The sequence below is a fragment of the Ambystoma mexicanum genome, chromosome 10 (assembly GCF_040938575.1).
Source record: "Ambystoma mexicanum isolate Mex_15411 chromosome 10, UKY_AmexF1_1, whole genome shotgun sequence".
NCBI classification, from domain to species: domain Eukaryota; kingdom Metazoa; phylum Chordata; class Amphibia; order Caudata; family Ambystomatidae; genus Ambystoma; species Ambystoma mexicanum.
This window is the reverse complement of record NC_090932.1, coordinates 1,490,645,544-1,490,660,080: the sequence shown is the minus strand read 5'-3', so window position 1 is coordinate 1,490,660,080 and position 14,537 is coordinate 1,490,645,544. Positions and strand designations below refer to the sequence as shown.

The window sequence follows — 14,537 nt, the reverse complement described above, 5'->3', positions numbered from 1 at the left end:
CGCTACACCTTCTGGTGGCAAGTACATTTCCTAAGAGATAAAATATCATAGGTGCAGAATCTGAGGGAGCAACTTCTGTCCAAAAGAACATTCCAGAGAGGTAAGTAATTTGTTCATCTATTTCCACATACCGCAAACCTGGTCTTGAGCATCCCGTTTGTCTTTTCAATGGAAGCGATAGAACATTTTATGGAAGCAAGTTTGTGAATAATTTTTCTAATATCTTATTGGAGTCTGTAGGCAAAATCCTTACTGGGGAGTTGAGAAAGGTTTTTCCCCTGCTGACGAAGTATCCTTGTAAGAGCATAGTCCAGGCATAGAACAGCCAACACCGGCAAATGATGCACACTTCAGGGAAGCAAAAGTCAGAAATTGAAGTTTCCAGAATCACAAAGCTATCGACTGTCTTCTGTTTTTTATGTAGTGCCTCAGCCCTGTCAATATTGTTCCAACATTCAGTGCTTTTCTGTAAAACTTGGAACATGGTCAGAGTCATCCACATGACTCATTCATGTACTTGCTCTACAGGCAACACCTTAACAATGTACTTCGGGGACATAGAAATCTGCCTTTGAAAAGAACAGTTCAGTCTTTTAGAAAAAGTGAACATACTGCTTACAAGTACAGCTCATAACCCTAATTTAGTAAATAAATGGTGTATAAACGAGTGTCACAATTATCATTGTAATTAATATTAGAGTTTGTATTGAGCGCTGCAATAGCTTTCAGAAGCAACAGAGCACTTTGAGTCATGGGGGAAGTACACAATGAGGGATGCAGGTTACAAAGGATCAGTACAAATGGGCAGGGAACTAACGGGTAGGTGGGGGTGGGCAATATGGCAGCAAGGGATCTATAAGCAATCAGTGGAGGAGATGTGCAGAGAGAAGGGTGTGTGGGTCTAGGTATTCTGATTGACACACAGTAATAACTAAGCAATATTGCAACAGAAACATTTGATGCATGGTTCACTAGACCTCGTTTATGCATCAGGATGTTTTCACTGACCCATTTTAACTCTTTGCAATTCATTTTAAACACATATGTTTCATTCTGTTTTAGAAAACAACATTTTCCCAATCCACAAAAGAAGCAGAGCATGTGCAACAAACTGTGCAAGGTATGTATTCTAGTGTTCATTTATTTATTTGAATTTATAAAGCGCACATCGTCCCTGGGGCATTGTGGCGCTGTTACAGAATACTTGCTTGGTACATATTTACATAAGAGTGAGTACAGTGCGTACAGGGAAGGAAACACGTGCCATTTTAGGTTACAGTGGGTCAGTGAGGTACAAAACTGAGCAGGTGATGCAGGTTACAGAAGGCATACAGTCATAGTTGAACAGTTTTGTTTTCAGGCATTTGTGGAAGCTAGTGTATGACTTCATTTCTGAGAGCCGTGGGGAGGACATTCCAGTTTTTTGGTGCTAGGTGTTGAAAGCTGGAGCCTCCTGCTTTGGATATTTTGAAAGATGGGACGTAGATCTGGTTGATGAGATCTTCTGGGTCTGGATGATGAGATAATGACGATCCTTTCAGATAGATAGGGGGGGAGGCATTGAGTGAGATGTATTTGTGCGTAATGGCCATGGATTTAAAGAGGATGCGTTCTTTGACTGGCAGCCAATATGAGTCTTTCCTTGCCTGGTAGATATGCTCCCTTTTTGGAATACTCAGTGCTGCTCTAAGGGAATTATTTTGCGTTACCTGCAATTTGTTAAGGTTTTTGGCAGAGGTGCCCAAGAAAAGGGCATTGCAGTAATCCAATTTAGTGCCAACTGTGGCTCTGGCAATGGATAGGCAGTTTTTGGTAGATAAGAAAGGTTTGACTGCGTTGATGACTTTGGTGGTGAGTGCAGCAGAGGAGGCTATGGCACTGACTTGGCGTGTCATGGACAGGGAGGAGTCGAGGTACACTCCTAATATTTTTCCAAAGAAGATACAGTGATAGTGGTATTATCAATGTTGAATGTATTGTATTGGGGGAGAGTTTGTTGAGCGTTTCCTTAGTGCCAACAACAAGGATCTCTGTTTTATCTCCATTGAGATAGAGGCCGTTTGCTGCCATCCATGTTTGGATGGCTGTGTAAATATTGGCTAGTGCGGCCGAGTCTTGCTCATAGATGCCAGTTAGTGGGAGAAGGACTTGTGTGTCGTCGGCATAGTTAGTGTATGCTATGTTGCGACAATCAAGGTCATTGAAGAGAGGGAGGGTGAAGATGTTATAGAGGGTGGGAGCGGTGCATGATCCTTGTGGGACTCCAGAGTGTATGGTGGTGGGAGCGGCACAAGCAGAGTCTGAGAAAACCTGCATGAGTCTTCCATTGAGGAAAGATGCGATGCAGGCTATGGCTTGCGGGGAAAAGTGTGCCGCATTTTTGAGTTGCTTACCGAGGATATCATGGTTGACGAGATCAAAGGCAGCTGACAGGTCTAGCAGGAGGAGCAATGCCGGTTTGCCACTGTCCATGATATCGCCAAGATGCATTTTGAGATAGAGTAAGGCGGATTGAATGACATTGAATGACAGAGAAGATTTTAATGTCCCATTGATACAGAATTGTGTGGTGCCAGTAGGCAAATGCATGTAATTATTGTTAAAATTGAGATTTACTACTTCAATAGATACTGTGGGTATTATTAGTCAACACTTTGATTGCTTGTTTTGTGTAATGTGTAAACGTCATCAGTGTACTATTGAAAAAGGTTGCACGTTATAGAATTCTTTCCCAAATGGGGAGAGGTAACCTCTGTAGTGTTGAGGCAGTAGCACTAGCTAAAACGAAAGAAATGTGTGAGTTAGCAAAATAATGTTATGTGTGTAGTCTTGACAATTCACATTTAATTTTGGTTATTTACAGTCTTCTATCCATTTTTAGTAGATAAGGTTGCAGAGCTGCGTTTCGTGTATAAGCTTCGGTACTGTCTATTGTGACTTGTATTTATTGTGTCATTTTACATTTCAAACACCACACACTTTTCTCTATTTATTTGGGTTATCTACCTACAAGGAAAATCTAAACATCCTCACAGACAGCACATTTTCACTGATGGAATATGTAGGGTGACATTTGTATCAGGGTCAGGGGCTTGACCCTTTCAGGGAGGGACAGGGGACCCTCCCGAACTGGGAAAAGGTGGCCTACCAGGGCATGCACAAGAGCCGATCATACCCTAGATATGGGCTGCGGGCAGTGGGAGCTAGCGCAAAGCGCTCAAGTGCCTGAAACTCATGAGTTTGTCTTGTTGGTTCATTTGGGTACCGCTGCAATTCACGCAATACCTACTAGCCTCTTATTTCGACCAGAATGATTTGTTACCACTTGCAAAAAAGCATGGAGGAAACACAGAGTAAGAAGCTCTGGTCACAGTAACTTCCAACTTACCGGCATGAATTGCAGCATCCCAAAGCAGAAGGTGTCAGGACTGGTCTTCAAATCAATGCAGGAGCTGCTGAGTCCCACAGTCCCACCAAGATGTATCGCACTCAACTGCCTTGTACAAAGCTGAGCCCGTGACACCCCAGGGGGAAAGGGGAAAGTGGAGAAAACAAAAAAACACTGACACTGGAACTCCAGCCTTCTTCAAGCATCTGTATGGAAAAATATTTACAACAGGTTATCAACCTCAATATGCCTTACCTCTATTGAACAATTCCCATAACATGAATAACATTTGTTACCTGAGACTTCCTCTGCTTAAGCTAAGAGGATTGATTATTGAGAGTCCTTAATTCTCAAGACACTGTGACCTTCTTTTAAAACTCCAAGACTTCCTAAGTGTGCAAGTGTTCCACTACTGAAGTGACTACCTTCTAAACTCTTCCCAAAAGGAACTAGGAAAGAATCTGGTAACCATACTGCATCAGTTGGTTCTCTGATTTGATAAATTGGACTCAGGAGTTGAGTTTGACTTGCACTAGATCTTGTGTTCATTGAGGACTAGGATCACCTCAGTTCAACTATGGTGCAAGTTCTTTCTTTATTCACAGTCTGTATCTTCAGGCACCTGAGAAATAGTGTCCAGAAGAACTCAGCTAGATGAATTTCCTAAACAATTCCAGTTTCATATTTAATTCTTTCAGATAAAACCTTTCTTTTTAAAAGAAACTTTAACAACCTTAAACTGCGTGCAAGTAGAGATTTCCCTTCTCTCTCCCTGCAGCACGCTCTGCACTTAGTTTAAACAATACTTTGATTCTCCTTTTACTTAAATTAACTTTCTTTCACTGTGCCAAAAATATAGATTGGCAGTTCGTAGTTTCTTTTTACATATATGGAATTCAAAGGCAAACGTTCCTTGCTGTCGCCGCGCAAACCGCGCTATGTAGTTAGACACAAACTGAGGAAACAGGTTATGAGTCCGGAATGCAGACTCCGCCTATTCAGGATACGAAACGAAGAAAAAACAAACGCAACGCTTACCTCACATCAAGAGGGAGACTCGGATGGCCGCTCCAACCTCACCTCTGCGAACGCGTCGACTCTGTCACCGAAAACAGGAACCGCTTCCCAACGTCCAACACCTTCCAGTCTGCAGCTGCTGCAACACAGCCACGGAGCTTCCACGTGACCCCCAATGTCGCACTGGAGACCACGCCTCCCCAAGGTAAGCAAACAACATTAAAACCTTTCGGAACGCAATTCTCCCGAAAACACACGCTCACGATCACGCGCACAAAGTCAGTCAAAACTTAGCAATTTGAGGCACAGAAAAATCCATGAACATCTTATGAATTACTAAAACTGAATTGGATCTTTTCTTTACTTTGTAGTGAAAAAAGGAAAAGTATTTAGCTGTTGAAATATCAAAGTGGAAGATCCGACGATCTTCAAAGTCTTCTATGGCGTTCTCATCTTTAAACTTCTTAGCTGGACTTGAAAATTGGTTCTTTTGCACTGGAAGGATGATTCATCAAAGCATAGGCCCAATTCTCAGGAGCAAACAGAAAACATGACTGGCTAACTTGAAATCACAAATGAAAGGCATTTTAGAATGTTGGTGACTGTTGTTTGTTTACCCTTCACCCAATCACGACTCCTGTTTTATCCCTCCATCTTGGCTTGGGCTACCACCAGCATCCTGCAAACTAAAGTTAAGGCACAAAACAATCCAAAGAGTTTAAACAGAAATAATAATTAATAATAAATACAACATACATTAGTTTATTTTCCCACAAAGACCTGACAGTACCCCCAATCCAAGGCCTCCCCCCAGAACTGGGTTTAAAAGGATTCCTTCTATGAAAAATGGCAAACAAAATGGGGGCATGAACATTACTTGCAAACTCACAGTAACGTTCCTCAGGACCATAACCTTTCCAGTCGATCAAATATTGTAATTTCCCATGACACCTCCTAGAGTCTAAAATTGATCTGACTTCAAATTCCTCAGATTGTCCCTCAACTAAAACTTGTCTGGGAGGTATACCTAATCTAGTACCAGTGAGAAATGGTTTCAATATACTAATATGAAATGTAGGATGAATCTAGGAGGTCATTTTAATCGAATTGATACTGGGTTAATCACTGTTTCCACCTCAAAAGGTACCACAAACCATGGACTAAACTTATTCCTGCCCTTTATTCTCATATGTTTAGTAGACAACCACACTTTATCACCATCTTGAAAAACAGGCCCAGATTTACGCTTTAAATCTGCAAATCTTTTATATTTTGCTTTATTCACACAAAGTGCCTCAACTGCCCATAGCAAATTGTTCTCCATAGCTTGCAATCTGATATCAACAGCAGGACTTTTCACTTCCTCATGAACCTGTTCCCTGAGAAACCGAGGATGAAAACCTCAACTACAGAAAAATTGAGACATGGAGGTTGAATCCTTCATAGAATTGTTGTAGGCAAACTCAGCTACCCAAATGAGATCCACCCAACTGTCCCCGGCCTGTAAGTAACACCTTAAATGTTTCTCCAACTCCTGGTTTACACGCTTTACCTGCCCATTGGTTTCCGGATGATAACCAGAGGTTAACCTCACCTCCACTCCCAAACTCTTTGTTAGGGAGCATTCTCTCTTTAGGCTGAATTTCCTAACCTAGTAAGTCCCCCAGCAGCTTTGCTGGATTTCTGGAGTTTGTTTTTTTCTCCTGCCAAGAGTGAGACTCTTTTTCTCCCACTCTTGGACATGATTTATGGTGTTCCTTTGACTGTTAATGTGTTTTATGGGCTATGGGGTCCTTTACTCCATAGGGTCTCATGTGTTTTTACTATGTGTGTTACACAGCACCCTCCGTGCCGTAACACAGGGGTGTCATAGTGACACCCCACCATAGACTCCATACCCTGGGACTGACTACTGTCTCCCAGGGCATGTAAAGTCACCATTGGCTTTACTAGTCCCAAATTATTAACAGAAACCAGTACAAACCATCATATTGTGGACGTACTGGTCGGGGCAATTCGATTGCCCCGGGGTCTGTTAGTCGAGGGGGCACGTCTCCGTCCCCCCTGATCGAGTTTTGGCTGGTGGCAGTGGAAGCTACTTTTTATATTCGACCGTAAATATTTCCCTATGGGATTTTCCCATTGTTCGAGGCTACCAACTTTAATTATTTAATTCTCATAGCCTCGAACATACCGCCGGTTTATTTATTTAATATTAATTCGCCAGTTGGTATTTTTTGCCAAGACTCTATTCTAAAATGGCGTTTGTGTTCTCTTCTGTGACTCCAACCCAAGTCGAGCCCTTTGTTCCACTTTTTGGCGGGCTTCTCCACAGAAGCCTCCAAAAGTGGTGCCACTCTGTCTGGGTACCACAGGGGGTGTGGGAGGGGGTTTAGGCACCCTGGACTGAGTTACCTTGGTAACTCAAGTCGCACTCTTGTGTGATTGGCCCAGGCCGGCTCACCACTTAGCATGTTTGATTGACAGCTAGGCTGAGTGAATGGGGGTATGCTGCATAAAAGCAGGGCTTTGGGGACTGGAACTTCAGAAGTTGCCACAGGACCTGAGAATCCGACGAGGGAGAAGCTGAGCCGACCTACCACGACGACACCACCGGTGGAGCCCTGCGGAACTGACTCACCACTTCCCGACGAGAGAGAAGATCTCCCGGCTGGAGAGGCTTCTTCCCCTGACTGGTGGGCACAACCAGTTTACCTTCTTTCTTCGCACCCCAGACCGGTTTGTGGTCGAACTGCCCGTGCCAAGCACCCCAGCAGCCGGATAGCCACTCACCACTGAACCGCGAATCAACGGACCGCTCCTTGTACCTGAGAAACTCTGCGGCTGGTTTCTTCCCTGGCAGTGCAACGGACTCCTGTCTTCCTCCCCGACGAGATCCTCTCTTCCCCCGGACGAAGTACCGACTTGCATGCGCTGCCAGGAGCAACTGCCCCCGCTGGAGTGTTCTCACCACTTTAAGGTACTGTGTCCGCCAGGCCTCCCTTTCTAAAGATTGCTACAGGTAATAATAACCCCTTAACCTTCTGGGCTGGGCTGGCCGCCTTGACCCTCTAACTGGTCCCTCTCTTTGATCCAACTCCTTTTTGAACCGTTACAAGACTTTTGTGCACAGCAACCGTGTGACCTTGGACACATTTCGTTTGGATCCTCTTAAGCGGATCCGGCCTACTGACTCTGAATTCCTAGTGTTACTTTGCCTTCCTCCCTTGTTGTGTTCATGAAAAAGTGTTGGGATCTGTTTCAATTTATTCTCTGCTTTTCTCTCCCTTTTAAAACGAATTATTAGAGTGCCATCTGCGTTAAGCGCTCACCGCTGTCTGAAAATAAGTGGGGCTTTACTTAAGACTTGTCTAATATTCTTTTAAGGGAGTGTATATCTTTTAGTGACCATGTTTTTGAATTGCTTACAATTAGTGCCTGTGTGTTTTTCTAGATGTGGTTTTAAATAATTAATTATCTCTTTTACACCAAGCCCTGGTCAGGGTTTACTTGGTCTATTGTGTTCTCTTGACCTATTGTGAATACTCTGTATACTGCCTAACTCTTCTTGAGGGAAGTCTGACTACTCAGCCACAGCTACCAAGTGAATCTGTGTGGTACAGACTGCTACCAAGTGGGTTTACTGCCAAACACCTGTAGTCCTAAATCTTTTGCAGTGGTCCCAGAGGGAACTGCACAGGTTTCTGCCTAACACTCTTACAAAACGCCCTCCAAAATGTAGATACAAATTGGGGGCCCCAATCAGAAATAACCTGACTAGGTAAGCCATGCAACCGAACTACGCCTTGGGAAAAACTTTGTGCCAACTTTTCTGCTGTCACATCCCCTTTATTTGGGATGAAATGTCCCTCTTTCATAAGTAAATCCACCACCACCAATATTACAGAACAACCCTGATCTTTAGGGAGATCAACAATAAATCCATGGAAATGGTATGGCAGGGACGAGGTGGAATATGGAGAGGTTCAAGAAGACTGAACGGTTTACTCGACTGAGACTTAGCTCGAGTACAAACCTCACAAGTCTTAACGAAATTCAAAATGTCCACTCTCATTGTATCCCACCAAAAGTCTCTCCTTACTAACTCCAAAGTCTTTCTGTACCCAGGATGACCAGATAATTTTGATTCATGGCATTCTATCAATACTCTTTCACAAAGTTTTTCAGAGGGTAAATACAATCTAGTGTCCCAATATGGCAACCCTTTCTTGATCTTCCTGACCGGATCTTGTCTTATCCACTCGTTCATCTGATCAGGGGTCATACAATCTCGAATCTTCCTAAAAAGACTTCCTTCATCAAAAATTCCAGCCACAATAAAGTGTTCGGAAGGAATCCATGGTTGTTGATCAACTTCCCTTTCTTGTTCACAACCAGGAAACTGTCGGGACAAGGCATCAGCTTTCCCATTTAATCTCCCAGGTTTAAAGGTAACAACAAAATCGTAATCAGCAAAGAATAGAGACCATCTGAGCTGTCTAGGTGTCAGTCTTGGCTGATTTCAAGAAAAGCAGATTGCAATGATCCGTCAAAACTGTAACTGTATGCCTTGCCTCTCTCAGGTAATGACACCATTCTTCAAAGGCTGATTTGATAGTCAAAAGCTCACGATCCATAATGGTATAATTTACTTCGGCCGAAGAAATATTTTTTGAAAAATATGCAACCGGATGCAATTGCCCCGTGGTTCCATGTCTTTGTGATAAAACAGCTCCCATAGCCAAATTAGAAGCATCTGTTTCTACAAAAAATGGCTTGGAAGGATCCGGATGAAGTAAAATTGGAATTGAAGTGAAAGGGTTCTTTAGACATTGAAACGCACTCTCCGCCTCTGTACTCTAACAAAATGTTACTCCCTTCCTCAAAAGTTTCGTAATAGGCGTAATAATCTGAGAAAAGCCATCAATAAATCTTCGATAGAAATTGGCAAAGCCCAAAAAGCTCTGTACCTCCTTCACCTTAGTCGGAGATGGCCAGTCCCTTTCCGCCTGAATCTTCTTTACATCCATCTCAAGGCCTATTAGAGAAATGATGAAACGAAGAAATTCCATTGTCGTCGTGTGGAACTGGCTTTCCTCCAGTTTAGCAAACAAATGGTTCTCTCTTACCTTCTGGAGACCCAGTTTAACATGCACCTGATGCTGTTCTAAATTTGGAGAATAAATCAGAATGTCATTAATATAGACCACAAAAATATCTAAAAATTCACGGAGAACTTCGTTAATAAAAAAACTGGAATGAAGCTGGAGCATTACAGAGGCCAAAAGGCATCACCAAATATTCAAACAATCCATAACGTGTCTTGAACGCAGTCTTCCATTCATCTCCTTCCTTCACTCGAACAAGATGATACGCTCCCCGAAGATCCAATTTAGAAAAAAATCTCAGTCCCTTGAATTTGGTCCAACATAACAGAAATTAGCAGAAGTGGGTACCTGTTCTTGATGGTGACCTTGTTGAGCGCCCTATAATCAATACAGGTTCTAAGGGTGCCCTCCTTCTTTGGTACAAAGAAAAAAGGGGACGCTACCGGGGATTGTGAATTCCTAATAAACCCCTTAGCCAAGTTCTCAGCCAAGTACTCCTTCAAATAGTCATTCTTCTTTTCTGTAAGAGCGTAAACCCTGCTACATGGTAAATTGACACCTGGTTCCTGGAGGAAGACCACCAGCTTCAATTTCATCAAAAACATCACTAAATTCCTTGTAACACTGGTAACACCCCTACCACAGCCGCGTGTGTGTGTGTGTGCGTGTGTGTGTGTGTGTGTGTGTGTGTGTGCGTGTGCGTGTGCGTGTGTGTGTGTGTGTGTGTGTGTGTGTGTGTGTGTGTGTGTGTGTGTGTGTGTGTGTGTGTGTGTGTGTGTGTGTGTGTGTGTGTGTGTGTGTGTGTGTGTGTGTGTGTGTGTGTGTGTGTGTGTGTGTGTGTGTGTGTGTGTGTGTGTGTGTGTGTGTGTGTGTGTGTGTGTGTGTGTGTGTGTGTGTGTGTGTGTGTGTGTGTGTGTGTGTGTGTGTGTGTGTGTGTAAAAGAGCACCTACCTACCCTAAACTCATAACACTAGAGTCTTCTGGAATCAAAACGTCATCAAAAGGTTGTAATCTCTCACAATATTCCTTACAAAATTTGGAATTTAAATGTACTATTCTTCTTCCCCAATCAATCAAAGGGTTATGATTGGTGAGCCATGGCATACCCAGGATCATTTTAAGTTATGGTGCATCTATTATCCCACAAATCAACTCCTCGCAATGATTCCCTGCCAGAATCATAACCAAAGGTGATGTCTCATGAGTAATGGGTCCCGAAGTTAACTCTGAACCATCCACAGAATTAACCTGTTCACTAAGAACCTTCCTCACCAAAGGAATCCCAAACTTTTTGCCACCCCCCCAATCCATGAAATTACCTGTGGCCCCAGAATCAATTACCACCGGACCACTACCCACAAGTCTCTTTAAAAAAAACAAGGATACTTTAATGGTTATATGTGGTACTGCCGCCTGAAGAGTGTTGGCCACTTCATGGGTCTTGTTTTCAGAAAACAGCACCTTCTTAGCGGTATAGGGACAATTTCCAAGGAAATGGCCGCTTCGACCACAATAAAGACAAAGATTATTGGCCCGTCGTCTTTCTTTCTCTTCCTTTGAAAGCGGACCTCTAGCCCTTCCTGAACCATCAGAAGACCTAGACTTAAATTCCTTGTTTACAAACTCCAACCGTGGCCTATCTATTTTACTGCCAATTCTTGAATTAGGTTTACCTTCACCCACAGCCCTCCTACACTCCAGTCTCCTCTCATTCTGACTAAACTCCAACTGCATCACAAGCTCCATTCATGCCTCGCAAGAGGTTGGTCTATTAACTACCACTGACAAGGCATCATTTAACTTTTCTCTTAACCCTCTGTAAAATAATGAAGCTCTTTTCTCTTCGGGCCATTGACTTTCTACCACTAAAGTTTTAAACTGAGTAATGTAACTTATTAAATCTCGATTACCCTGTCTTGGTTCAAGTAACTCTCCATCTACCTGCAAAGACACCTGATCTTCTTCTAAAAAGTCTAAAATCATGTAAAGCTGGATCTCTCTGTTTAACTAACAACCCAGCCCAACTCGGAGCCTCTCCAGAAAGATATGATAGCATAAAAGTTATTTTAGAGGTGTCAGAGGAGAATACCTTGGGTCTGCTTAGAAAATGTAGTTCACACTGAGTTAAGAAGGCCTGAAACCTTCTTGGCTCTCCAGAGAAACGTTCTGGTGAAGCCAAAGGTACAGGCATTATCAAAGACCTAATATCACCTACCACTCCCAAGGCTGACTCTTCCTTCTCCAAAACTTGGGGATTCTGACTAAATTCCCCTTATTTCCTAAATAATCTTCCCTCAGCAATCTTCTGAATATGGATCACCTTAAGATTCAACTCTTCTACCTTTTTATTTAACAAAACATTTTAATTAATTGATACCCTCAACTCCTGAATTATTGAACAATTCCCATAACATTAATAACCTCTGTTACCTGAGACTTCATCTGCTCAAGCTAAGAGGATTGATTATTGAGAGTCCTTAATTCTCAAGACACTGTGACCTTCTTTTAAAACTCCAAGACTGCCTAAGTGTGCAAGTGTTTCACTCCTTCCACTACCCTTCACCCAATCACGACCTCTGTTTTATCCCTCCATCTTGGCTTGGGCTACCACCAGCATCCCGCAAACTAAAGTTAAGGCCCAAAACAATCCAAAGAGTTTAAACAGAAATCATAATTAATAATGAATACAACTTACAATATAGTCTATTTTCCCCAAAGACCTGACAGTAGGAAGCGAGATGATCAGTGAACGCCAACCTGACCCGACTGCTAAGACTGCAGAAGCACTGACGAAGGGAAAAGGGCACGGCGAACAGGGTTTTAAACCTGTGTACTGTGATAACCTAGCCCCGGGGAAAACCTTATGGTTAGATTGGCCCGAGCAGCCAGTGAAGCAGAGAGCCAGTGGGAAGTGGGAGAAATCCCAGTAACGAGAGGATACAGATATAAAAATCTAGCAGACAGAATGAACGGTGTTCAGGTGAGGTCAGGAGAAAGGCAATAGGTGGAGCGGAGCGCTAAGAAGTCTATGGAGAAATTGGGTGTAGGTAAGGTACTGGATGTGAGAGAGACTGGACCAGGTGTGAAAGGTGGAAGTTGTGTTTGTTATATATTACTGTGACTGGAAGTAGAGGGAAGGTGTGGGAGATGGATATTAGTGGAAGGTGATCTTGGTAGAGCAAGAGAGTGAAAGGGGGAGAGTTGAGAGTGAGAGAGGAAGTAGGTGTAGATGGGGAGTTTGGAGATAGGAGAGAATAGGAGGAGGGGGGCAGAGAGGAATGTAAGAGGACCAGAGGTGGGGGGAGTAAGAGGAGGAGAGGGGGGTAGTGGGGGAGGGAGGGACACAGGAGTGAGGAGAGAAGTGAATGACAGGAGAGAGAGAGAGAGAGAGAGAGAACTAGGAAGATCAGAGGTTGTAAGGAGGAGAGAATACAAGGATAACAGTGGGGGGGTAAGTGGGGCGTGAACAGAGACCGGAGTGAGAGTGTGTTGGGGGGCGGGGGGCTAGGCACCCTCTTAAAAATCATTGATCACATTGTGGGTCATTAGAAGATTAGAGAACCATTAGAAAGTGCCTGATGGAGTAAAGTAGATAAAGCTACAGCCTTTAGTCTCATCAATACGATAGGCAGCGTGGGTTAACGATCAATAGTTGCATTGCACCATTGGGGGCAAATGGGGAAACCTGGTCTAGGTTAGAGGGGAGTCCACAGGTCGAAAGACTAGTTTGCGATCTCTGTTATTTGAACCACCCTGCATTCGGATAAATCAAAAAGAAAACCCTTGAACTGTTTTTCAGAGTTGGTGGATTCATACAAGCCATCCTTGATGCATTTAAATTAATCCTAATATAGACAAGAATTACACAATGTCCCTCACGCTCAATGAAAGTTTTTTTTAAATAATTTTTTTTTTTTTTCAGTTTACAAACATCACAACACACCCAACAGTGAAAGTTATAAATATCCTGTATGCATTAACGTGTATTTACCACTGCCATCCTCTCCCTCTACCCCATTAACTCGAGCTTACTCCATTACACCTTTAATTATATTCCTCTGGGGGCAGCCCTCCTTCCGTGCTACCAGAGGTATCATATTTACTTGGACTGGCTCGGGTAGGCTCGGTTAATGTTCACGCTCAATGAAAGTTAACACTGGAAAATCTTTTGAAATTAATTATTTTAAAGAGTGTAACTGTATATTAACACTAATTGTACATAGCAGTCAATTATATTCCACTGTTAGCAGTGGTATAACAGTATGCAGTTGGGATTATGAAATCAGATCATCTAATAATGTGTTAACTTTTAACTTTAGCAGTGAAGTTAAACGTGTCTTTATTACAAATAGTTCCGGAATCTTAAACTTGTCTTAGCCTTGAATGTAGTTGCTTTATGGTGTACAGAGGTGGGAAAGGAAAGGGGAGAGACTGAGCATTCACAGATCACATAGGTACAGTGCTTGTTCAAAATAGGTTACAATACATGTTAAGCACGAGTTAGGAGAAGGTTCATCACAAGGTAAGTGCCAGTGAAGGGGAAAGGGTGAGCATATCCAGATCAACCTGCCTGCATAGAGATCCTTTCTCTCGACTATTGCTCTCTCAACCTTTGGCGTTCCCCAGGGATCTAACCTCTCCCCCTGGTTCTTCAACGTCTATATGGCTGCCTTGGCACGTTTCATTGCCACTTTCACCTCTAACTTCCAGTGTTATGCGGGTGACACACAACTGTCTTTCAGGCTACCCTCAGCTGCCGCCGCCGCCGCCTCCTCCTCCTCCTCCTCCTCCTCACTCATATCTGACTGTCTGTCTGCTATTCAGTCATGGTGTGCTGCAAACGACCTCTAATTAAGACTGAGAACTTTCGCATTGGGACCCCTGCTCCCGCTTTCCCAGTTTCACTCTGGCCCGCCTCCCTTAGCCCTGCGCCTGCACCTACCTGCGAGGCAAAAAATCTTGGGGTCATTTTCGACTCAACTCTCTCCTTCTCCTCTCACATTTCTGACATCTCTAAAAAGTCT

The 14,537-nt window shown here is 43.3% G+C and overlaps 1 protein-coding gene across 16 annotated transcripts in view; it reads left to right on the top strand.

Annotated features, from left to right (window-relative positions):
* CLIP1 (CAP-Gly domain containing linker protein 1) overlaps positions 1–14,537 on the top strand; it is a 1,286,645-nt gene that overhangs the window by 678,057 nt on the left and 594,051 nt on the right. For all 16 annotated transcript variants that reach the window (XM_069619609.1, XM_069619610.1, XM_069619607.1 and 13 more), the window contains one exon: positions 1,063–1,120. In XM_069619609.1, coding sequence (XP_069475710.1) covers positions 1,063–1,120 — 58 coding nt within the window. The remainder of the gene's footprint in view (positions 1–1,062; positions 1,121–14,537) is intronic.